The sequence below is a fragment of the Tamandua tetradactyla genome, chromosome 21 (genome assembly GCF_023851605.1).
Source record: "Tamandua tetradactyla isolate mTamTet1 chromosome 21, mTamTet1.pri, whole genome shotgun sequence".
Taxonomy (NCBI): Eukaryota; Metazoa; Chordata; class Mammalia; order Pilosa; family Myrmecophagidae; genus Tamandua; species Tamandua tetradactyla.
Genome location: NC_135347.1, coordinates 59,346,732 through 59,372,358, shown reverse-complemented (window position 1 = coordinate 59,372,358; position 25,627 = coordinate 59,346,732). Strand labels below are relative to the sequence as shown.

The following is a 25,627-nucleotide window of genomic DNA, read 5'->3' as shown; positions in this document are numbered from 1 at the left end:
TTTGGCAAAGGAGCAGCCTCTACTCAGAGGCCCTTCTGTCCATTCGGAGTCCAGCTCGGAAAGGCCCACCACGACTCCCCGTCCCTGGTCTTCCACCTTGTTCCTCTTCTCTTTCTCTGCCAGCCCTGCAAGGTCCCGATTCTAGCCAGAAAGGGCTACAGGGAATTCAGGCAGCCACAGTGCTACGGCTCAGGTTGAATTCTTTAGAGAGGCACACCCCCAGGAGAAACAAACGCTTCCCTCACGCCCCTGCTCACCGCTCCCAGTGTAACCACGAAGTCTTGTTGAGTGGAATGATCTCCTTCCTGGGAACGCAGGGACTGGGGGTGACCAGCCGTCTCTCTGGGATGCTAGACAGTTTCTGTCTAAGCTGCCGCAATCCCACATCCGTTGTTTCAGCAAGCATGACACTTTCCCTCACAGACTGGCCTGGAGGTAGACCGCTGACGGCCAGCGGGGCGGCCCCACCCCACCAGGCTCTCCAGGGGCCAGAGCCGGCCATGCCACCATGTGGCCATCTTCAACACGTCGGTTCCCGTCCCACCCACCGCTCCCACGTGCCCCTTCGCCACCCAGGGGCAAGCCCTAGCGGTGCCTATTTATTTTATGGGCACAACCCACAAGCAGCATACGTCACTTCCACTCACATCCCATTAGCCAGAAATGAGTCCCATGGCCACAACCTGCTGCAAGGTTCATTTGGTGATGGAGACAATTACGGGCCCAGCAGAAATTCATGAGTTCTACTGTTAAAGGGGAAACAGGCGGCACTAACAGCTCCCTCTCTACCCTCCACCCTCAGAGAGGCTCTGCTCCTTTGCTGTATCTACTGTCATATGTTTTTTTTTTTTCACATGGGCAGGCCCCGGGAATCGAACCCAGGTCCTCTGGCATGGCAGGCAAGCATTCTTGCCTGCTGAGCCACCGTGGCCCGCCCTCTACTGTCATATGTTTATTCTGTTGTCCGCGTGTCCCTGATGTGTCTGTCACCACCAGGGCTGGCTGCCAAGGTTCTAAGTGTCAAGAAGACAACACAGCCATTTAAATCACTTATGGCAGGTCATGCACCAGACAAGCTTAGCAGGTAGTGATATGCTCCTCAAGGGTTGAGTCTAAATTCACTTTTGTAAATAGAAAGTTTTCTGTATTTTATTTGAAGCACTTGCATATATAAAATAATATTTTTGTGAATCCTTTGGTAAAGTGAATAGCTAATTTTTAAGAGCTTGGCCAGTCCTTAATCTGCCTTTCATGTACATATGAAATCATATTCTCAGCTTGCTGTGGGGTTGCTCACTGCACTTAACTGGGTCCTTCTGTCCCCACTGCTGGGAGCTGTGACCCGGAGAGAGGTTAGGCTACAGGTCTTATCCACTCTTCAAGGCCAGCTGTTCCAGGTTTCTGTTGTTGTATAACAAAAAAGTCATCCTGAAACTTAATGGTTTAAACCAACAAACATCATTTGATTATCTTTCTTAAACCATTGGCTATGGGTAAGAAATTAAGGAAGGGCTTGGCTGGTCACTTCCAGTGCAGGGTCTCTCATGCAGTTGTAATCCAAATAGAGAGGGGCTGAAGCAGCTAGGGCCTGGCCCAGTATCTCTCTCCCTCTCTTCTTGTCATCTCAGGACCTCATAATCATGCCAGTTTCTTTCTCCTTGTGGGTGTCATAGCATTGCAGCTCCAGAGTAGCCAGATGACTCATACGGTGGCCGAAGGCTTCCAGAGGAATTGTTTCAATGAACAAAGTGAGACCAATGTTTTCTGACTTGGCCTTCCGTGTCATATAGTGCTGCTTTTGCCATACTCTAAGGAAAGATCACAAAAGCCCACCAGCTTCAAAGGCAAGGCACATAGACGCCACCTCTTGATGAGAGGCAAGTCAAAGTAACCATGTGAGAAGAGAATGTGAAATGAGAGATGTTGTTGTGGCTACTTTTGGGGAAACAATCTGCTATGCCAGCTTTGGTCAATTAAGAAAGGTCCAGATAATGTGAGTAAGAATCGATAATGACACTCTTTGGTTTCCCAACCTGAAGTTTCTAAGTGTGCTGGCTTTTGCTAATTTATTTTTGATTTGGAAAAGAAGCAGCATTGGTCTGAAGAGAACTAGATTTAACACAGAAGAGAAGAATCGTCTAAAGTAGTCCCCTCCTTGACAATAAAAGGAGAAACAGCTTTTTTCTGCTGTTTCTCAGACAGAAGCATCTGGAAAGAGTCTGCACAAAACTCTGAAATTGGCCATGGTGCTTTCTAATGAGGAAGCTGGTATAACTGGTTTTCCTAAACTTTAATCATGCTGGTCTGACTCATTTGGTCACAAGAAACAGAAAGGCAGCGAATGGGTTTATTGTAAGGTGTGCATACATGGGGCAGAGAGCAAGACCGAGCTCTCAGGGTATTCAGACTTGCAGGAGAGCATTTGCCCATTAGCTGTATGGTCTTCTCTTGGGGGCAGGTCTCTCTGCTTTTCTCTGAATGAAGGTGGGCCTTTTGCGCTTCTCTTGGTTGACCATACCCTCTCCTTACAGTTTCTGCTCTTAAGTTTTATTTACATATATCAAATATGGCAGCTCCTCAACTTTCCTTGCCTTCTTTCTGATTCTGCACTTCTATTTCAGCAAACTGCCTCAATCCCTTGGTTCCCAATTTCTAACTGAGGATCTGACTGCCCATGTTATATTTTGGAACCTACCCACAGAAATTATAAGTCTCTTCCAGCAAGGGTGATCAGTTTGTCTCAGTTGGCCCAGGACTTTTCTGGTTTTAAAGTTGAAAGTCTTGTGTCCTGGGAACCCCCTCAGTACCAAGAAGCCAAGATGGTCACCTTCCACTATATCCAGGCAAGTGTGGCCCTTGGGTCAGTTGCCCACCTGAGGACAATCAGCCAAGAGAAAGAGAGATGGGTCACCTGTGTTCAGCAAGGTTGCTATCCCAGGGCAGGGGTGGGTGGGGTAGCTCCTCTGAGGAAGAGGTATGTGTTGGGCTGGCAATGATCAACCTCTCTGGGTAAAAATCAATAACCAGGTGAATTACTCATTTGAAGGGAAGGAATCAAGGTATTATAAGTCCATGTACAACATTTGATGGAGTAGAAAGAACAGCGAAGTCAGAGTAAAAATACACAGGTTCTTATCCTGGCTCTGCCATAGAGTGATAACAAAACCCAGGGGCCAAACAACACATGTTTCTGAGCCTCAGTTTCTCCATCTGTGACTTGCTTCTTTTTTAACTTTTATTTTTAGAATCTCAGCTTCAGAGGGTTGATTACTTGGACTCCTCAAGGCATGGTCCGCTATCTTCATTGTTAAAGAAAGTGCCCTCTCTCCCCTTCTCTCTCTTCCTTTTCTCCTTTCTTTCCTGATACCCAGCACCAGTCAACTTCTTCCCCTATAGGCAACCACATCAATGGAAATATTTATCCTTGAATTGGTATGTGGTTTCTTAAGATAGGAATATTTTTGTGTGTATGTGCTTTTAATTTACATACATTATGTTATCCTTAGACCTCATGTGGTTCCCAGCACTTTTTGCTCAGCACCATTAAAAAAATATCTCCATGTTTCTGGCTATTGGTCTCTAAGGTTCTTTCCATGGTGACATTTCATGAGCATTGTCGGTATTGCAGGGTGCTGTTATCAGAGTTCTTGCTAACTTGAATCAAATTATTTGTGGGCTCTCTAGTTATAGAGAGAAGAAAGTGCCCTTAACTACCCTGTGCTGTTTGAAACCGTTGTGACCCTAGAAAAGACATGTTCTTTAATCCTGACTCAGTACTGTTGGGTGGAATCTTTTTTATTAAGTTGTTTCCATAATTGGGTGGGACCTGTTGATTAGGTGGTTTTCATGGAGATGTGCCTCCACCCATTCAAGGTGGGGCCTCTTACAAGAGTCCTTTAGGAGGGAAACACTTTGGAAAACTCTTCAGAGCCACACAGAGAGAGACATTTGGAGATGCAGAAAGAAAACACCCCTGGGGAAGCTGTTTGAAACCAGATGCAGAGATCAGCCTTTCTTGAGTCAAGGTATCTTTTTCTGGATGCCTTAGTTTGTATGTTTTCATGGCCTTAGAACTGTGAATTTGTAACTTAATAAATTCCCTTTTTAAAAGCTGTTCCATTTCTGGCATGTTGCATCCTGACAGCATTTAACAAACTAAAACACATCCCAGAGTTGTACAAGTTTGATCTGGTTAAAGGGGACCAAATGGATTAACAAGCAGAAGACATTAATGTGTAATAAATGAAATATTGGATGGCAAGAGCAGTTGGGAATGCATCTTTGGGCCTCTAACTCTCTGTGCTTGGAGCCTTCCAAAAACCCACTAGATACACAGTCCTCTGAGATCTCTCCAGGGGGCTCACCTCTGTGTGAAGCTGGTGGTCGTTCTCCAAGAAGAGTGGGGGAAAGAATCCCCTGGCTCTCACCTTTCATCAGACACAGAAAAGGGTGGCAGCTGCCTAAGACCCCAGCCAGAATTCCATCTCTAGTAATGCTTCTGTCCTCAAGCTTGAACTCTTCTCCTCATCGCTGCCAGGAAGTGTGTCTCAGAGAAGGTGGAGGAGACCCAGATGGCATCCTGCCCAGAGTTCCTGCGGTTACTAGCGGAGTTGTGTCTCGCTGCTGAGAAGTTCTGTTGGTGGCACTGAGGCTGCGGAAGCCACATGGTGCCTGGGAATGCGGCCGCAGGAGGGGAGCAGCTGTGGGGAGCAGCCCCTCGTTTTGCTGCCTGGCTACAGCGGGAGGATGGATTCCATTTCGGGCAGGAACGATGCAGGCTGGGTGGCCTTCCTCCCCACCCCCCAACGTGAGCACCACTGAGAACATGGCTGTCTGGGAGCTGGTGCTGAGAAGACCACAGTGCCCTGCTGAAGGACGGACGCTTTCCTCTTCTCACCCGTGTTTCTGGACCAACTGCCTCATCTCCATTCAGGACCCTCAGCAAATTCTGGCAATATCCTTCACACTTCATTGGTGAGGCCCCGGTGGTCGGGGCAGGGCTGCTTTATGCTCTCCCAAGTGACAACCTTTTTCTCACCTAAACTTTTTTTCAGAGGTACGTCTTGACGTGACTCCAGGCCGTAACTATTTCTGTTCCTTTGAAGAGGAAAAAACAAGCAAGCAAACAAAAACACACAGAGACAGCAAAGGCTTGCTCTGTTTTCCAGCCCACTCTCCACATCTTGGCAAATATTCAGCATTCACAGGCCTGGTTTCCATCTTGTGTTTATGAGCTTCCCAGAAGAGGAAGGAGATAAAGGAACTGTGGGATTTGCACGCACTTTACCTAACTGACTTCCTTCGCGAAGTTAGTCTTAAGCAGACCCTAGGAGTCAGTGAAGGTTCTTCTTTGCTTTTGGGAATAGCGCATCCTCAGGACCTAGGAAATGCTTCTCCTTCACGTGCGCCAACCCCGCCATGGACTCAGCACCTCAAGTTTCCAGGTAGAAAGGTTAGGGAAACTTAGCAAGATGAAATTCTTATAGCTGATAGTCTTTGAACTTTCTCTGCTAAGTGCTCTTGGTATTATTTCACTTGATCCTTATATCCTTAAGAAGTAGGCTCCCCTTTTATAACTGAGGAAACTGAGGCTCAGAGAGTCTAAGTGACTGACTCAGGTTAGATAGCTAGTAACTGGTGGAACCAGAACTTGATCCCGGAAAAGACTTCAGAGCATGTGTTCTTAACCACCACACGTGTGTAAGTTCACACATGTGCACACACACACACAAATGAGAATCCTCTGGTTTATACAACGTAACGATTTTTATAGAATTCACAGGATCCAGATTGTTAGAAGTGACATCATCTTAGATGCTCTCTAGTCTGTCTGTCCCCTCCTCTACTTTTGATTTCCACAATCTGCCTTATAAAAATAATTCTCGAACTTGAGCATCAGAACCACCTGGAGGACTCGTCAACACGTCTGGACCCTGCGCCAGGTGCTCTAGCTCAGGGGACTGCAGTGGGGCCATCCAAATTTTCATTTCTAACAAGTTTACAGGCAATGCTGACGTGGGTGAGACAGCTTGAGGATTCCTGCATTAGTGCAAAATGGACACGTTAAGGCCCAGAAGATGCAAAGCGGGTTGCTACTTACAATCTTCCCGGCAATGGTGCTGAGGTCTGGGCAGACGCATCCCCGGGCAGGCTGTCCCATGAAAGCCACATTTATTCTTTACCAACTTTCTTTGTCCTCCGCAACGGAACCAGGCTGTGGGGGGAGCAAATGCCCCCCCTGCCAAAGGTCCCCGTGCCCCGCCCCAGAGCCTGTGACAGCGATGACACATCATTCCTGCGACCATCTTGTGTGGGGTGGCAGAGTTGACCTTAGAAAGGTTTTATCTAGTCACGTGCACTTTCGACAGCTGGTGGTGGCAGAAGAAAGCGGAACGTACGGGAAGTCAGGAGATTCATAGCATGAGAAGAACTCGAAGAGCCAAAGAGCCCCCGCTTGTCGGAAGGTGGACTGAACCACGGGAGGAGAAGGAGCGCGGCCGACAGGACTGAGTCCCGCCAACAACCTGAACGAGCGTGGAAGCAGATTCTCCCCTGGGGCCTCGCGTGCGGAGACCAGCTGAGTGACACCCTGATTTCAGCCTCATGAAGCCCTCGGAGAATCCAGTTGAATCATGGTAGACTTCTAACCTGTGAGCTAACAAGAGAGTTCTAAGTCACTGAAGTGTTCACAGTGTGTTATTCAGGGTTCTCTACGGAAACAGAACCAACAGGAGAAATCTGTGAATATAAGATTTATAAAGGTGTCTCACACAACCGTGGGGATGCAAGAGTCCAAAAACTGTGCAGCAGGCAGAGGCAAGAGTCCAAAATCTGTACGGCAGCCTGCAGGCCTGACTATCCGATGGAGGTTCTGGACGAGCTCCACAGAAGGTTCTGGATGAGCTCCACAGGTGAGCCTCGCTGGCTGAAGACGCAGTGAAAATTCTCTCTTCTCCCATAAATGTCTTCAACTGATTGGATCAACTCTACCTGATTGGATTCTCTCGTTCAGAGAAGACACTGTCTTAGTTGAAATAGATGCAATCGACTGAATTGTGATTTAATAAACTAGCCTTCTACTTTATCAGCCAGCCACAAACTATCCTTTTGTACTGGTTAGGCCAGTGCTTGCCTGAACAGACAACTGGGCACCATCAGCTGGCCATACTGACACCTGAACCCAGCGATCACACACAGCAGTACAAACGAATGCACATGCGCAGAAATTCCCGAGTTCAGATGGCAGCTATGCCCTGCCCTGCCCAGGAGATCACGACACCAAGAGCTGGGCCCTTGGAGTTCACCTCAGCATTCACTGAAAATATCAGCTGCTTTGACCTAGATTCCAGCCCCAAGGCAACTTTCCGTCCAGCTGCAGTAAAAATAGAAGTATCATCAGAGTGAAAACTTTGAGAACCATCTGCCCTGACCTCCACAGATACCAGCTTGGCTCAAGAACTCAGGCGAAAGATGGCGTCCAAGGATGAGCCTGGCCCTGGCACCGCGCGAGTGAGAAAGCCTTCTCGGCCAAAAAGGGGAAGGGAAATGAAAGAAAACAAAGGTTCAGTGAGTGAGAGATTCCAGACAGAGTGAAGAGGTTATTCTTACACATTATATAGATATTCCTTTTGAGTTTTTATGGTATTAGAATAGCTAGAAGGAAATATCTGAAACTGTTGAACTGGTTTCCTTGATTCTTGATGACGGTCGTGTAACTCCAGAGCTTTCACAGAGTGACCCTGTGACTGTGAAAACCTTGCGACTGGCACTCCCTTTATGCAGTGTATGGGCAGATGAGTTAGAAAATGAAGATAAAAGAATAAATAAATAATAAGGGGAGGGAATAAGGAGTATGGGATGTTTTTGGTGTTCCTTTTACTTTTATTTTTTGGGGGTAATGAAAACGTTCCAAGATGGATTGTGATGATGAATGCACAGCTATATGATGATATTGTGAGCCCCTGATTGTATACTTTGATCATATAATATGTGAATCTATCGCTGTAAAATTGTATAAAATAAAAATAAATGAATAACTATAAAAAAAGAACCAGGCAGATCCCTTGCCCCCAGCTGTACATCCTTCATGGAAGAACAGTTTTATGAACAGTGTAGGAAAACAGGTCGTTCTCCTGCAGTGCTGCTCAGTTAAATCACATACTTTCCTCTTCCTGAGATTAATCATCTGTAAAACAGAGGAGTGGCCCTCGCCAGGACACTGGGGAGCCCGAGCAGAAGGACGGTGTAAGTAACTGCACAGCAGAGGCCCCACCCTAAATCCTCATGTAACAGAGCACAATCTGAAGCGTCAGGGGGCAGTTTTCAACTCACCCATCGTGTGATGAGACAGCGGTGACCCAGCCACCCGGTTTCCAAGGTGAACTGCAAACAGCCACCTGCCGCTGCAGTCAGGTGCAGTTCGAATGACTGGACAGGTCAGCAAGGGACGAAGCCCGCTATTGCATTCCTCCCCGGACTCCCCCCTTCACTGGCTGAGTCCTGTTCGGTGGAGATGCATCCCTTAGAGGGGAGGGCCCAAACTCAGGGTTTTCTTTTATTTTTCTTCTCATGTGCCACACGTGGTTGACATTTTGGGTTCTTTTGTGTTATCTGAGAACCTGGTGGGATCTCAAAGAGTGGTTCACATTGCTGTGAAAACAGGTTGTAGTGCAGCATCAGGGCCTGAGCTGCTAGAGTTTTGAAAAATGGATTTCTCACTTTACCAGATTTTTTTTTTTTTTTTGTATACTGTTAGGTGGGGGTCACAGTTCATTCTTTTTCCAAGTGTGCATCCCTCATTGCAGCACCATTTGTTGAATTTTTGTTTGTGTGTGTTTGTTTGTTTGGGAAGAGCACGGGCTGGGAATCGAGCCAAGGACCCCCGGATGGTGGGCAAGAATTCCAGCACTCAACCACCCTTGCACCCCCCGAAATTTTTTTCCCTGAATTCAGTCTCCGCTCTCTGTCTGTCTGTCTGTCTGTCTGTCTGTCTCTCTCTCTCTCTCTCTCACACACACACACACACACACACACACTTGGCTTCCACAAAGCAACTTACTTCCTGCCACAATGTGTTCAATCGAATGGTTTGTTCACAAACACACAACCATGCTTCGTTGCACTTCCCACCACAGCTTTCCAGCAACCTCTGAAAAGTCTGTTTTTGAAGTTTCTAATGTCATTCTTTATTCATCTTTTTGAACTATGATTATTTCAAAATTACAATTTTTAATGGGGCGTATGAGTTGATGGTTCTAAGCAGGAAGTTTGATGCGTAAGTCTAAAAAATAGTGAAAATATACAAGAAACTGAGAAAAATTCAGAACAACCTGGCATTTTTGACAATTCTGACAGTGTTGGCCTCGCAGCTTCCATCAGGAAGTTGGAGGTGGAGAGGATGAGTTACTAATCAATCACGAAGGAATGAGCATACCAACATGGTTGGTCTAAAGTCTTGGGATACAATTAAATGTCCATATGGACAAAAATTCAAGCAGTATTGCAGACTATACCGTGAAGAATAGCTTCTCCGGGGCAGACGGCATCTTTCCAAAGACAGTACAGTAGTATCTCCTACTCCACATGCTCTTACGCCAAGTGACCCTTACTTTCCTCTGTCGGCAGGTGGACTCTGACTCTCTCCCTCTATATCTGGTCAGTTTAGTGACCTGCTCCATCAGTAGAATAAAGTAGAAGTGATATTCTTGAGATGCTTTGCAATGTCCACCTTGGAATGCTGGATTTTAGGATACTCCCCGTTGAAGCCAGTTTTCCAGTCTGGCTACTGGACAAATTTCTTTTTTTTACATGGGCAGCACCAGGAAACGAACCTGGGTCTCCAGCATGACAGGCGAGAACTCTGCCTGCTGAGCCGCCGTGGCCCGCCCTGGACAAATTTCTGAAGTTGATGTATTCAATGAAGTAGCATCTCATCATCCCCCCAGGGGTTCTCTGCCTAAGACTCACCTGGGAGCTTATAAATAATTTCAGATTTATGGGCCTCAACTTGGAATTTCTGATTCGCTAGTTTCAGGTGGGGCCTGGGAATCTGCATCTTTAACAAGAACCCCACGTTATTATGAAATAGAAAATGCTGCTCCATGGGGAGAGGAAGGAATTTTATTGCTTTTTTCCCCTTGGTATTAAGTGATTTGAATATTTAGAAATAAAGAAGAATTCCCACATATCATGGAGTAGAATGAAGAATTAAATTAAGCTTTCAACGTAGAAAACAAGACTTCAGACTATTTGTGGATTATCCATTCAGACCCCCTGCAACCTGAAAAATAATGAGCCGACACCTTCAGAAACGCCAGGTCTCTGGAAGGAGCAGCACCGGAGCTGCCGTTCTCTTCTAGAGCCGCCACGGGACTCCAGTACACCACCTGGGCTCCACCTCGGCTCTACCATTTATTAATTTTGCCTCCATTTCTGTTCCACTTAGAATCCACTCAAGAGAACAGAAACACAGAGATTATTTTAACAGAGAGAAATTAATCTAGGGAATTGGTTAAGCAGATATCAGAGGGCTAAAAAGACAAAAAAGGAAGCATTGGAGTAACAGGAAGCCGTGGCCCTTCTAGGGCTGATGATCACCGGGAAGAGTTGGGGCTCTCAGACCCTAGGGCTTGGGGACGCCCAGGTTGCTGGAACGGACCCCTCAGGAGGGGCACCGCCTGGCCCCTGCAAGCATCTCCTCACAATGGGTCTGGTCTGGGAGGGAGAAAAACTGGCAACTGGAATCAATTGCCATTGCCAGAGGAACTCTTGCTGGGGAGACACTGACAGAAACCGCAAGCAGAACAGGGCGGAGACAATCTCTTCACCCTCCTCCCATCTGGCAGTCCCCCACCATGCCCCCTGGGCAGAGCATGCCAGGGAACCAGCTGTGAGCGCAGAAGTGCGGTTTGCAGCATCCCAGCCCCAGCACTACAAAGCGCAGCAGAGAAGAGTGGGTTTGGCTTAACAACTGGTGCAACCCACCCCTTTGGGTACTCGCCTGAGCGCAGACCTTTCCACACATATTTGCACTTGTATACCAAAAGAAAAGCAACTTCAGGCTTTTGCCTAGCAAGATGAAAGGATCCCTGTACAAACAAAGGCACTCTCTTCCTCCCCCCCACCCCCAAATGTGAGATTCAAAGTTCCAAGAGTCATTGTCTTCATCTCTGGGTAATGTTAATTAGTCCTCAAATTCAGGCAGCCCCATGTGAGTAATCTGTAACATAAAGACTAAATTCACCACCAACAAGGCTTATATAAAATATTAAGGGGAAGGAGGAGAAGGAGAAGGGAAAATCAGTTTTTACAGTCAAAGAGTGCTACATTGAAAGCTCAGCTTTATGTAGGTTAGTCAATCAGTGTGATGGTAGCTCGTGCAGAGCCCCCATTCCTTCTTTCATAGTAGTTTTGTACATGGGTTCATTGAACAAGCACCCAAGAACCTGGGGGGAGAGACTGACTGATAGCCAGCCACACAGATCATGTCAGTTAGTTCCACTATTCACAGGGGACACAAATATCTTTACACTCTGCCCCTTTTGCAATATCCCCATACCTCTTCACCAGATCTCTTGTTATCAATTTTCTAAATCCTGTTCTTTCCAATTCCTTGAAATCCGGCCAAAATTCACCACTGCCTATGAATCCATGCGTACCTGTACTTCTGGCTGCTCTCAGCCTAGAAACTGGGCAACCCTGTGCTGCCTGAGCATCTGCCCAGCAGGAGGGTTTCCATTCAGCGCTGTGTTTCAGGGACGCTCCGGCCAATGTGATAGTACGGCAGCTTCCACTTCTGGTTGTGTGCCACACTGAGTGCAGACTAGACCTGAGTTTTTTCATCTAGGTCAGCTCGCCATAAGGAGCTCCCCATTAGGCCATAGGGTTGGACTGCAGGGAAGACACAAGGCAGCAGGAGTAAGTGAAAAGCTCCGAGCCAGCTGTTCACGTAATCATGAGCAGCTCACGCCCAAGTTCTTAAATACCGTTCCTGCTTGATGAAGAATCCTGGCTGTGCCTGCCTAAGCTCGTGGTTTGATGGTCAGACACACCCAGTTGGTAGCTCAGGCCACTGGGTCCCTGAACTTCCCATAGTGAGGCGCTTAGTCTTTACCAAGGCCTCGTAACAAACCATAAGCGGTGTCTGAAAAGGACAACAGCTGCCTGCAGAAGATGACGTGGATTCACTCTAAAACCCTGGAGGTCTTTGCTGTGATTCTCCTGTCCTTGTGTCCTAGAGGAGCTACATAGTATCTCTAATTACCATAGATCCTTCAGGCGTCCTGGGCCATAAAGTCCAAGTGGAAGAGTTGCTTGTGCTGAAGGCTGGATTTGCTGCAGGGTCAAAATTGGCAGCCCAATTCAATATGGATTTATAATACCTCCAGAATCCAAAATGGCCCACCAAGCATTGTACCTCTTTTTTAGCGGCAGGTGATCCAAAGAACTGCAGTTGGTCTCTCAGCCTAAAGGGGAAGAGTCCAATATACTCAGACCATTAAAGTCCTCAAAACTGCACCATCACTGCAAGCCCTTGAAATCTTGTGGGGTGTGTTTCCATTCTGTGGTTCACATGTACCTTACTCAGTCATCATGTTTATCTTACTAAATACTTGTTATTCCTGCTTATTGGCATCCCCAAAACATAGTGTGATTAATTTCTTACACCAGTGTGATGTTCTGTGAGGTTGCAAGATGAGCACAATTTCTGTAGTCTACATTGTGGCAGAGCACAAGAGATTTGAGGAGTTCTGAGTTAATATTGTGAGGTGTGCTGTTGGTCATACCAGGTCAAAGCAAACAGCTTCTGTTGGTCCTCACAAATTGATGTAGAGAAAAAAGTTGAGTTTTATAAATTGATGTAGAGAAGAGACATTTGCCAGATCAATTACTGCAGAATGGGGCAGGGGCTACAATGGTTTGCTCCAGTTAAGACCCATACCTGGAATATCAGCTACAATTAGAGTCACCCCAGACTAAGTTTATGACACACAGTCATTCTTCAAGATTTGTCAGCTTTCTTCACAGACCAAATAGGGGAGTTAAATAACAGTCTGCTCAATAGCACCACTCTTGTACCTTTCAAGTCTTTGATGGTGACTCTGATCTCTGTAATTCCCAAAGGAACGTGGTGTTGCTTTGTTTTTCTATTTTGATAAGGAGGGACTTCTTATTGGCTCTTTCTGTGATAGCAATCCTCACTTCACAGGTTAGAAAGCCAATGTGGGATTTTCCAGTTGCCGAATATATCTATTCTGATTTAGCATTCAGGAACTGGGGAAATAAATGCAGGATGGGTTCACAGACTTACTGGACCAACTGGATTCAAATGAGACAAAACTCTACTTATCATGTGACTACCATATGTCCTCACTTTGACAATGGACCACTGTGGCATTTTGGGTCCCCTGAAATTAGTCAGTTCAGAGCCAGTGTATATCAATCCCCAAAATGCTTGGCCAAGTGGCAATATGTCCTTTGAAGAAGGCTTGGAGAAGATTTAAGGTACACACTTGTGGTGGTGTGGCAGGGTTCTTTCTCAAAGAGAGCCAGCCTTCCCTCCAATGAAGGGGCTTAGCCCTGCACCAGCTGGCAAAGGAAAAATGTAGGTAGCCTGTGGAGACCCAGCCAAAGTGGAGTACAGAGGGGTGAGTTTGGAGCCGAGTCACAATAGCTTAGTAACCCACCATGATTTTCTTGACTGTAAAATTGGATATCTGTGGTTACAACTGGTTATTAAGAGGATGAAATGATGCCATGTATAATGAAATATTAGAATTGTGCCTAGTCCATACTAAGTGTTCAATGAATATCAGCTTTAAAAAAAAAATGGCTATTTACCGTCTAGATAGAATTTGAACTTTTGGAGGGAGCGTGTGCATCAAGGGGTCCCTGAAAGTGTAAATGAGGAATTTCTTGACCTTTCTGTTCTGCATTCAAGGCCGGAAGATGATATCTAGCCTGCTCTCTTAGTGTTTTCAGTTATTTTCTTAATCACTAAAGAAAAATGGAAAGCGTAAGCTGAATGATTTAGAAGAACAAATTTGAAAGTCTAGGTTTTTTATTCAAAACACCAGAGGCATTTTTAACTGTTAACTCAGGGGGCAAGTGTCTGAAAAGCATGTCAGGCTAGGATGCCAGAATTTTTATGATTAAATACAAGAGCTGGCTCCCGTGGACCACTGAGCTAGCTCGGTGGGAGAAGGGCAGGCCAGTCCTATCACATCACTTCTCCAGCCTTACTGCTCAAGGGCACATTAGGCAAGTTACCTGTGGGGACCACCTTCTTGCTCTCCCATCTGTTTGGCAGTACTTTGGAGATTACAAACTTTATCTTGTACCAGGAGAGGCATTTTGGTGGAGGAAAATTCTGGTCACCAAAAAGCCACTGCAATTATCTTGAATTCAAGTTTCCTAAAATTCCCTGATGGTAAGAGTCAGGTGGTGGCACTTACCATCCCCTTCCCTTGGAAAGTTTGGTCCTGTTGGTCTGAGGTGGGAATTATGATTTCACCTTTTAAAAAGTGCCCCAGGTGATTTTTAACACCAGGAAAGTTTGGGGAACCAAACTTAGGGAAAAAGGGCCTGTTTTTTCTTCAGTATTCAATTCTATAAAGGAGAGCTGATATAGTATTTAACCGCAGAAGAGAAACCTCAACTTGGATAAAATCTGGTTAGGAAAGGTAAAGGGAGAGAGTTGGAAGAGGACTGCGGAGGAGCAAGTTCGTGGAGTCTGTTTCCACGGTCTGTGCTTGTGAACTACAGACGGGTCGGTGCAGATCAGGCTGCCTTCCCCCAATCAGCTTGGGTCTGGCTGCAGAAAGTAGCAGGGTCAGAAAACGCAGCTGTTTGTTCACTTTGGAGATGAAGGACTGGGCAGCCGCGGTGGCGGGAAGCCTGATGTCTGGGGTCCGGTGACATGGGTTACCCCTGATGCTTATTCAACCTCTGCCGATGTGGCACTCCTTGGAAAGTCTTCCCCTGGGGTCTTCTCTCTTCCACAGCAGGAATTACACCCCAAATGCTGAAAGCAAAAGGCAGGTGGGGCTGGCCGGATAGGAGCACGACCTCAGAGCTTTGTGAGAGCTGTCCGTGCAGTGTGAGTGTCGCACAGAATACACACACAGTCAAGCAACAGGCGTCTGCCAGCAGAAAATGGGGGTCGGTGCCCAAGCCTGTGGCAGACAAACCGAGGCCCCCTTGACTGTGGAGACCTGCAGGTGTCTCTGCCACTTCTACAAACTTGACTTTGGGAGGAGGAGTTAGGGTCTTAGAGCAGCGTCTTAAACATTTAGAAAAGCACCTCCCAGCATCTAAGAGGAACTCTGCAAATATTTTTTGAATGAGTGAAAGTGAATCCAAGACACAGCTGGCCATTGGATTGCAGAACGGCCACCTCCGATTGTTGGCAATGTGAGGACACTTCAAGCTTCATTTCTCAGACCCTTGCTCTCCTAAACAAAGTTCAGCCCGCTGCGCGTTATGCCCTGTTAACCACAGATGCCCAAAGTTCTCCGTGGCTAACCCGAGCCTGGGGCTCCTCTGCGCGTCTCAGATGCTCTCCCACCCTGGGCGCTCGGACAGCGCGCGGTCGCATCACGGGGACCATGCAGCACGGCCCCCGCCTGGAGGACTTCCCTCTCAACGTGTTCTCTGTCACCCCTTACACCCCCAGCACCGCTGACATCCAGGTGTCCGACGACGACAAGGCAGGCGCCACCCTGCTCTTCTCCGGCATCTTCCTGGGGCTGGTGGGGATCACCTTCACCATCATAGGCTGGGTCAGGTACCAAGGCGTGTCCCACTTTGAGTGGACCCAGCTCCTTGGGCCCATCCTGCTGTCGGTTGGGGTAACGTTCATCCTGATTGCCGTGTGCAAGTTCAAAATGCCGTCCTGCCAGGTGTGCAGCGAGGGCGAGGAGAGGCCGCCGGAGTCCGAGCAGACAGCCGGCGGGCAGTCGTTTGTTTTCACTGGCATCAACCAGCCCATCACCTTCCACGGGGCCACCGTGGTGCAGTACATGCCCCCTCCTCCCGGCGCTCCGGAGACTTTGGGGGTGAGCACCATCCACCTGCAGCCAGCGACGAGCCCGTGCAGCCTCCTGTGCTCTGGAGGGGCCGTGGCCGCCACGCCGAGTCCCCCCCAGTACTCCACCATCTACCCTTGGGAGAACGCCGCGTCTGCTGCGGGCAAGGGCGACGGTGCCTCCGAGGACAGGTGCGCATGCGGCCCGGGGGTGCGCGCTCCTCGCCCCCACGTCTGGCCCTGCTGGGCCCCTGCCCGGACGGGGCGCGGCGCTGAGCGCATCTGTGTTCTCTGCTCACCCTCAGGTCAAGCCTCGGTGCCGACCAGCTGGAAGGACAACTGGAGGACGGAGACTGTGCCTGCTTCTCTCCCCCCTCATACGAGGAAATATATCCCGTCCCTCCTAGAGACTAAATTCTGAGGGGGAGCGTTGACATCGTCGTCCCCTCACAACCAGGTGTGGTCTCTGCGGGGCAGGCAGCGGGAAGCAGGGCGGAGACCGTCCATGCTGGGGTGGGGTTGGGGGTGGGGGTGGGCAGGGGCCATGATGTGTCGGGAGAGCTAAAATCAGGCCGGGGTGGGGATATTCCCTTCTGGTAGAGTTTCTACCTCCCCTACATAAGAAATTCGCTGTGTCAGGCTCAGGAGCAGGAATCCGATCTTCCAGCCCTCCCCTTCCCTGCTCGAGGGCACTGGTGTCTCGATTATTTTAACTCCAGCAGCCGCAAGAAAAATCACTACTTCTTGAGACTTTGGGGATTTCCATGGTGATGAGGGTGGGGTAGGAGGGAAGCAGAGACAAGGAAACAGGCCCAACTGGAGACTTCGCAGGGCGTGTTCTCAGCCTCAGTGAACTGCCTGCCTGACAACCTGGTCGTCGTCCGGTGTCTCTTAAAGGCGGCAAGCAACAAAATAAGCATCTGATAAAATAAATAGTGTCTCCTGGTAGCATAATAACATCTGGCAGTATTAGACAGCTGGCTAAACCGTGCAAAAGTGCTGTCCCCGGCCACAGGCACTCTTGGCCGCCAGGTTCAGGCTTGGTGTGTGGTGCACGGGGGGGCTCTCAGGGCACGTGGGGGCTCTCGGGGCACGCGGGGGCTCTCGGGGCACGCGGGGGCTCTCGGGGCACGCGGGGACTCTCGAGGCACGCAGACTGGCACCTGTGCTGGGCCTGAGCTCACAGACGCTTCTCTGAGCAGCGCAGACGGGCTCTGCTGAGTCAGCTGTGTGAAGCTGCCTGATCACTACCTGCTAGATCATGAATCATGGACACAATTTTTATGGCCAAGACAAGCTCGATTTCATAAAAATTCTTCACCCAGACACCCAGCAGTACCTCTGAGCCCCTGAAATCTGCACTGTGTAAAAAACAACCAGAATAGCCCCTCAACACTATAGACGAGACTTAAAGTCAAACTGTTAGGTTTAAAAAGATAATCTTTCCCTTGGGTTGCGAAAGTGCGGGCTCTCCAGGTAAGAGTAGCTCTCACCCCAGAGCAAGAGGGGTTAGCAGTTCTTTCAAGTGTTGGTAATGGGTTTGTGTTTGGAGTGATTTTTACTAATTTTAATCAGAAGCATCTAAGTTTTCAAGGATGTGATTAAAATAAACTTGGTATATTATTGTTGTGAGTTGCTTTATATCTTAGGGACCAAACCTTTTTATATGAGAATTGATTTCTATGTTTGATGGCTGTAGAAGTTGATGGAAAGATGTGATTCAGTTTGCAGAAATTAGCTTGATTCTCACAATGTCTTCACGAAGATACCAGGTTCCTAAGTGAGAGCCATTGGCTCTGGGTAGGCAGGTGGACAAGCCTCGCCAGGGACGAGCTGGCCAGCAAGCGGCCCCTCTGGCTTTCAGACCCACCCCTCGCACCTTTCCTTCCTGTCCTCACTCACCTCCACAGTTCTAGGCTCCGGGATTAGGGTTACAATAAACATCAAGGGTGGCTCGAAAGAGAAAAAGATGTTAGGAGAGGACATTCCTGGGGACTGGCCGCACAGCCGGTTTGTACTGAGGATGTCGGGACGTGGACATGCAGGGAAGGGGCCTCGGGGAGTTTTTAGCTCCTTCAGCACCACCTTCATTGAAGACTTTCCAAGGCAGAGACAGACTGCTACCCTAGAGGTAATTCATTCTTCTGAAGACAGTGCTTCAGGGCTGAAGGCTTTAGTGACCCAAGGAGAAAGGTGTGCTTGCCACAGGCAGGGGGCCAGAAAATAGGAATTTGTGCATTCTTTAAACTGTCTGCAAGATGCCTCCTAATTTACTGCCTGCCACTCAGGACCTTTGCCAGGCTCCTCCCTCCTTTCTTTCTAATTAGCACCTACTGTTCCCTCAGCTCCTAGCCGAGTCCTCCCCAGGCCGATGTACAGCAGACATACTCTGTCCAAGTGCTATCAGAGAACAACTGATTAGTTTCTTTCTCCCCAACCAGACGAGGAACCCCTCGAAAGCAGGGACATTCTAGTCCTTCCTTGACTTGGTTTTTCACAGTAAGAATCGACTCTACGGGGCGGCCACGGGGGCTCAGCAGGCAGAGTTCTCACCTGCCATGCCCGAGACCCGGGTTTGATTCCCGGTGCCTGCCCCATGCGGAAAAAAAAAAAAAGAATGTACTCTACAGCAGGACGGGCCATCAGGTAGGGATAGCACTGTGAGAAAGTGAGCCAAGGACAGACTAGGGCAGCTCGCAGTGCTGGGCAGTCAAGCAGAGCTGTCTTCTGGTACCCGAGACGCACACCCACCAGCTTTCTGGCTTTGAGACGGTCCCACCTTGTTCCCTTTATTTGTGAATTGCCAGGACCAAAGTGATGCGAAGCCCACGCAGTGGCTTCTGGACTCCCACTACCCGATCCTCTGACTCGGGTTGGCTACTTTGGCTGGAGGTGTTTCTGGCTGGTTATCCTGATATTTGCCCCTTCCCACCCCCCCTGAACCTGTGGTGGGTGCTGTGGGGTGGGGACATGGGCAGAGGCCCCCGGCCTGGCCGTGCTTTCCACCCTGGACTAGCAGCAGGGGAGGGGCCCTGGGGGCTCAAAGGCTCGGAGTGCAGGCCAGAACCCCCACCGTGTCAAACATTTTAGTCTTTTTCTGAAGAGCATGGAAGGGTTTTAAGAGGAAGGCGCTGACAGCAGACTCTGAACACTCACTGGTTAGGGAAAGATAGGGTAAAATTCACATTGCTGGCAAAGTTCCAATCCAAGAAGCCAGAACATGAGGGGCCGTCCTTCCCCTCCCCCCTCCTTCAGCCCCAGGGGTCCATGGGGGTGGCAAGCACTGGCGCACTATACAGACTCAAAATAAAGCGAAAAGGCCGTGTTAACCAAAGGAAACACGTTTCTTAAGAACAACATTATCTGGAAAAATCTCCTGTGAACTGACTTGGACTGGGCCTTTTGGCTGGAGAGACCAATAACTAATGATCTTTTCTGATAACTTTTTATTTTGAAAACTTATAGGAAAGTTGCAAAAATAATATAAAGCAATACAATGAACTCCAATATACCCTCTACCCAGATATCCAGATTTACATTTTGCTTTAACATTTTACCAAATTAGCTACATCATTCTATCATCCATTTATCTCTCTGAACATCGCAGAGTAGCTTGCTTACATCATGCTCCTTTCAGATGAAATACTTCCATGTGCATTTCCTAGGAGAAATGTCATTCATTTATGTAGCCATGATAAGTGCAACTATCAAGTTCAAAAATTTAACATTGATATGAGTCACGCAGTCTACATTCTAGTTTTCTATAATTGTCCCAATAATGTCCTTTTGGTCATTTTCTCATGTGTTATTAGATCCTGTGCAGGGTCATAAATGCTATGCCCTCGTCACCGTCTCTGTGAGTGTCTCTTTCGCTCTCTCTCTTTTAAATTATGTTATCATATATACAATAGAACATCTCCCATCTCAGTCGCTCCTAAACATACGATGCAATGGCATTAACCACATTCACAATATGATTTATGAATTTCTACCATCCATCACCGAAACTTTTCCACCACCCCAAGCAGAAACCCTGTGCTCACTGGGCCTTAACTCCCCAGCCCCCCAGCCCCCAGCAACCTGTACCCTACTTTCTGTCTCTCTGAGTTTCCATATCCTGGTTATTTCATGTAAGTGGGATCATATACTCTCTGTCCTTTTCGTGGCTGAAATAGCCCATTGCATGCACATACCACACTTTGTTTACCGCTCATCTGTTGGTGGACATTTGGGCTTTGCCACTTTGTGACTACTGTGAACACTTGTGCACAAGCATCTCCTCTGCCCCTGCTTTCCCTTCTTTTGTGTGTATACCCATCTAGAAGTGGGATTGCTGGGTCATATGGTAGTTCTGTGTTTAACTTTTCGAGGAAGCACTGACATATTTTCCACAGAGGCTGCACCATTTTACATTCCCAACCACAGCATAAGGGTTTGTATTTCTCCACAGCCTTGTAGGGCTTTCCAGAGATTCCAGTCATTTCTTCTTTTGCTCCACTTAGCCAGGCACAAGATACGTTTCCAATTCACCAAGTGACCCCACTACAAAACCAGCCTTCAAGGTGGTTTTTATGTGAAAACGCCCTCCTTGACTTTCCTGGAACACTTTAGACCTGCAGCCCCTGAGTGTGATGGTGCCCATGTCCAGCCCCTGCCTTCGGCACCCCGCGTGGGCCCGCTGGCCGTCAGGTGGGGTGTCGGGAGGGGCTGGGGGGCCTGCGGCCGTGGGGGAAGGAGAAGCTTTTCTACCAACCGAAGGGAGGCGGTCCCGCCCCACCTCTGGGCCTGGTCTCAGCTGGGTCCCCGTCCGTGGCCGTGCCGTGGTGGGGTGCGCCCCTCCCTCTCCTTCCCCCAGGATCCCGGGGTGCAGAGACCCCACTCAGGCTGCCCAGCAGAGGGACTGTCAGAGCCCGGGGCTCCGTTTCTGCTGAAAAACAAATATCAGAAGAATCAATGAAAAGTTTTTCAAATAGTAAAGGACTGTTCTAGCTCAGCTTAGCTGTCTTGTCTTTTATGTCATAAAATCTTCAAACGAATCTGGGAGCACAGAGAGCAGCATGGGGAGTGTGAGTGCTCAGCGCCCACCCCCCACCACGCCCCGGCCACCTCACTTCACATCTACCCCTGCACAGGCCCGCAGCCGGCTTCTCCCAAAGCCCTCCGAGCCGTCACATCACTTCTGAAAATACTGCACCATGCATTTTCAAAAGAAAAGGGCTTTTAAAATCACATGAACATTTCACCTGAAAAATTCACAATTTCTTGAAATCATAACATATCTAGTCAGGATTCACCTTTACCCAATTTTTATCTTTTGGTTTGTTTGAATCAGTATCTGAGTGAGATTAGCTGTCCGCTACCTGTACCTCAAATTCCTAGCTATTCTATTTTACATTTTGGGAGGTACACTGTTGGCCAAGTATTCACGGCAGCAGATTCAGATTTATTAGATTCCATCTTCCAAACAAAATATTTTTCAAGATTTCCTTCTCCATATCTCTTTCTCCTTTAGTTCCCTGAAGCTATTTTTTCCCTCCTGTTAGCATATTAATAGAGATTTATCTAAACACATGCCCAGGGGAAAAAATAAGTGAAAGGAGAAAGATCCCTAAGAGAGTGTTTAGTTGAGAATTATCTGCTGAAGACTAGTTAAAAGAGTATCATCAGAAAACCTTAATAAACTTCAGAATTTTGGGCATGGTGAAGTTTTTTAGAAAAAAAAAGGGGTCTTTCCTTCAGGGACCCTAAAAACTTCTTTGGACACTTCAAAAGCAGGAACTAGAATCTCCTCTCTAAGAAAATAAATGGAGACAGTCCTTTCCCTACCTTAAAATATTGCATGCTACAGTTTAACTGTCAGATGTTATTGACTATAAGAATCTCACGAGTGAGTTCCCAATTCTTGAAATAAAAATGTGTATACTTTCTGGACACGCCTACAATTCTTCTTTTGATGGTGGATATGTCTAAATATGAGTGTGTGTGTGTGTGTGCGCTCACCTACCCTCTCTTATTATAGAATATGATTTACAGATTTCTTGTCCACTTACTACTTGTAAATCATGGTGAGTTTTACGTCCCAAGCAGTCAGCAGTTGGTTATAAAATCAACAAAGAGCCATACTAAATAAACCTTTACAGGATGTGTTTGCTTCTAAAGAAGTGATGACACATCAGAAAGTGTAGACAGTTCCACGGGAGTGATGCTCAGCTGCCTCTGGGACGCCACAAAGGGCTCAGGTACAGGAATTCTGCTGGTCTGGGGCTTTTAAGATGATTAATAGCCAGATGAAGTGGTAATAAAGTCAATTTTCTAGATTCCAGAAGTTTTCTTATAACAAAAAATTTACCCTCCTTCACAGAGCCTATGTAGGTATAAATCACGTGTGCTGGAGTTTGTGTCTTCACGAGGTGGAAACGAAGCTTATGGAAGAAGCTAGGTCCTTTCTCGTTCTAAACCTCTCTGTTATTAGTTTAAAAAGAACAAGTAAACTTTGTGTAAAAAAATAGATATATATATGTATCTATACATATGTGTGTATATACATTTTTTGTATATGAAATTTCTCTTGAAGAATGCTTAAGAACTGGTAATAATAATTTCTTGGGAGGAGGCTGGGTGATTTATTTTTCACTTCACTCCATGGCAATTGCTTTAGTTTGCTAAAATTGATAATATGCAATCTACCAGCGATGGGCTGGCTTTTACAATGGGGATTCATTGCCTTACAATTTTGCGGTTCAGAGGCTGTGGCATGCTCTACTCAAGGCGTCTCTGGGCGATGCTTTCTCCCCGAAGAGCCGCTGCTGGTGTCCTCCAGACACCTGGCCGGCTGCTGGGCTCTGCCTTCTCTCCTGGGTTTTGTGGCTTTCAGCTCCTAGCTTCAGGGGTGTCCTCTCGGGGCTCTGTGTGTCCTCCCCTCTCCCTGGCTTTCCTCTCGATTTCATCTCTTACAAAGGACTCCGCCTGAGGCGTGCTCCACTGACCAGGTCTCACCCACAGTCGCACAGGGATGGATGAGCTGCGAGAATACGGCATCTTTTCTGGGGTCCAAGCAGCTTCAAACCGTCACGGTAATTAGTGACTTTTTATTTTATCATGCTCGTATGTTACCTGTTCACAAGGTTATTTTTGGAATGGAGAAGGAAGAGAAGGAAATGATCTCTCTCTGTGTACTTCTATGGTTAGCATCACCTTCTTGAGTGCTGGGGTAAGTCACTGTCGCCGCTACTGTGGCTTACACGTGACACACAGACACGCGTCCACTGGACACAGATGCCCTGTGAGATCAATCACGCTCCTACACGGACATACACACAAGCTCGGGGGAGGGGACAGAGCTGCCATGTATGGGAGAGGACATTGCACAGACACATGTTGCCTCATGCTGGCTGATGGCGGCCACCGGGCGAGCAATGACCAGTACCAGTGCCCAGTGGAGGAGAAGCCGCCACGAGGCAGGGGCAGCGGTGCACACTGCCTCCTGTTGTTTGATCGGTTCCCCGAGCCAGCTCCTGCTGCCACCCTGCAAACCCTGTTCACGGCGCACAGCAATTCATCCAACTCACTGAAGAGCCATCGCCTTCCTATGAGGATCCGAGAGTGACCCGCGCGTCCTCAGGCCTCTGCAGAGGGGGCATCTGCAGGGTTAACGTCCGAGGTTCCCATCCCAGGTGGCTGGGAGGGGCCACCGGAGACAGGGAATGGCGCCCCCCGGCCGTGCCCCGGCTGTGCCCCTTGGACGCCGCCAAGCCGCGAAGGGCACCCTGAGCCCCCAGCAACCTCGGCAGCACCTGCAGAAACATGCTTGGAATTCCTGCGAAGAGCACGGGCCGTGAAGGGGAGACAAAGCCCCAGGCAGGCAGGTGTGGACTGGCGCGCGAATGTCGCGCCTCACTCACGCCCCCTCAGTTGCTACAACCTGGCTTGGGGGCTCACCCCTCTGGGTCCCTGTGCTCAGGTGACACCCCCACTCCCCCAGCTTAGCTCTGGGGGCTCCTCAGACGCCTGTGGCAGGAAGTTTCAGCTGCTGTCTCTAGCTAGGGCTCAGCAGCCTGGAGGAGTCAGGACACTGGGGCGCCAAGCCTGACCCTGCCCCCAGCAGCCTTGGCGCTCCTTTCCTCCCCGAGTCGTCCTCCTGCTCCCTTGAGCATTCCATCTCCTTCTCCACCCCCAAAAGCGAACCTACTATCTGCCCCTAAGGACTAGCTTCTCTTCCCAGGATGCTATGGCAGAGAATTCTATTGCATAACCAACATCTGTTCAGTTACGTCAGCAGCTATCAAAGTGGAATCCACAGATCCCTGGGGTTCCCTGAGATCTTTCCAGGGTTCTTCAAGGAAAAACATAAATAATAATTCTGAAATGTTTATTTATCTTTTTATTGTGTCAACCTTTGCACTTGCGATGCAAAAACAATAGTGGTTAGAGCTGCTGGTGCCTTAGCACAAATCAAGGCAATAGTGAATACCAGCTCCAACACCTTAGAGCTTCTAAATACTACCTTATTTAGGAAAAGAGTTTTGCAGATGAAATTAAGAATCTTAAAATAAGAGACATCATTCTGTAATATTTGGATGGGCCCCAAACACCATCCCATATATTCTTTTATAAAGGAGGCAGAAGGAGATTTTACAGACAGAAGAGGAGAAGGAAATGTGAAGATGGGGGTAGAGATTTGAGTGATGTGGCCACAAACCAAGGAATGCTGGCAGCCACCAAAAGCTAGAAAAGGCAAGAAAAGGATTCTCCCCTAAAGTCTTTGGTGAAAGTGCTGTACCTTAATTTTGGTCCATTGAAACTGATTTTGTACTTCTGGTCTCCAGAACTGTGCGAGAATAATTTTATGCTCTTTTAAGCCACTAAATCTGTAGTCATTTATTACATCAGTGTTTCAGTTTGCTAAAGAAGCCAGAATGCACTACACCAGAAATGGATTGACTTTTACAATGGGGATTTATTAGCTTATAAATTTACAGTTCTAAGGTCGTGAACATACGCAAATTAAGGCATCAATGGGATGGTACCTTCTCTGAAGACAGGCTGCCAGCATCAGGGGCACATGGGAAGGCACGTGGCCGGCATTTCCTAGTCCTTCTCTCCTGGGTTCCAGTGCTTTCAGCTTCTGGTTTCAGTGGCTTCCTCTCTGAGCTTCTCCGGGGCTTTTTGCTGTGAGCTTCTCTTAATTGAATCTCCCTTCAAGGACTCCAGTAAAAGGATTAAGGCCCACCTTGAATGGGGTGGGTCACATCTCAACTGAAACAACCTAATCAAAAGGCCCTGCCCACAATAGGTCTGTACCCACACGAGTGGAAGACAAGAATATGACCTTTTCTGGGGTACATCACAGCTTCAAACCAACCCACTCCATCCTCCAGAACCCCAAAAGACTTGTCCTTTCCATATGCAAAATACCCTTCTTCCTTCACAATATCACAAAAGGCTTAAATCATTTCAGTAAAAGTATTAAGTACAAAAAATCAGCTACAAGCATGGTCTGTCCTGGGGCACAATTCCCCTCTGGCTGTGGACCTGTGAAAATAAAACAAATGATCTGTTTCCTATATACGAAGGAGGGACAGTCACAGAGGGAACGTTCCCATT

General features: G+C 47.9%; 1 protein-coding gene across 1 annotated transcript; it reads left to right on the top strand.

Annotated features, from left to right (window-relative positions):
• Positions 1 to 15,605: 15,605 nt before the first annotated feature.
• On the top strand, positions 15,606 to 16,438 carry TMEM174 (transmembrane protein 174). Its single transcript, XM_077138669.1, has 2 exons — positions 15,606 to 16,216; positions 16,330 to 16,438. The coding sequence occupies exons 1-2, from the start codon at positions 15,606 to 15,608 to the stop codon at positions 16,436 to 16,438; spliced, it is 720 nt and encodes a 239-aa protein (XP_076994784.1).
• The last annotated feature ends 9,189 nt before the right edge of the window (positions 16,439 to 25,627 follow it).

What these genes read in the sequence shown, in the direction of transcription:
- TMEM174 (XM_077138669.1), top strand. Translation starts at nt 15,606, where the DNA reads ATGCAGCACGGCCCCCGCCTGGAGGACTTCCCTCTCAACGTGTTCTCT. An exon ending in GACGGTGCCTCCGAGGACAG is followed by an intron (nt 16,217 to 16,329) that starts GTGCGCATGCGG and finishes GCTCACCCTCAG; the next exon opens with GTCAAGCCTCGGTGCCGACC.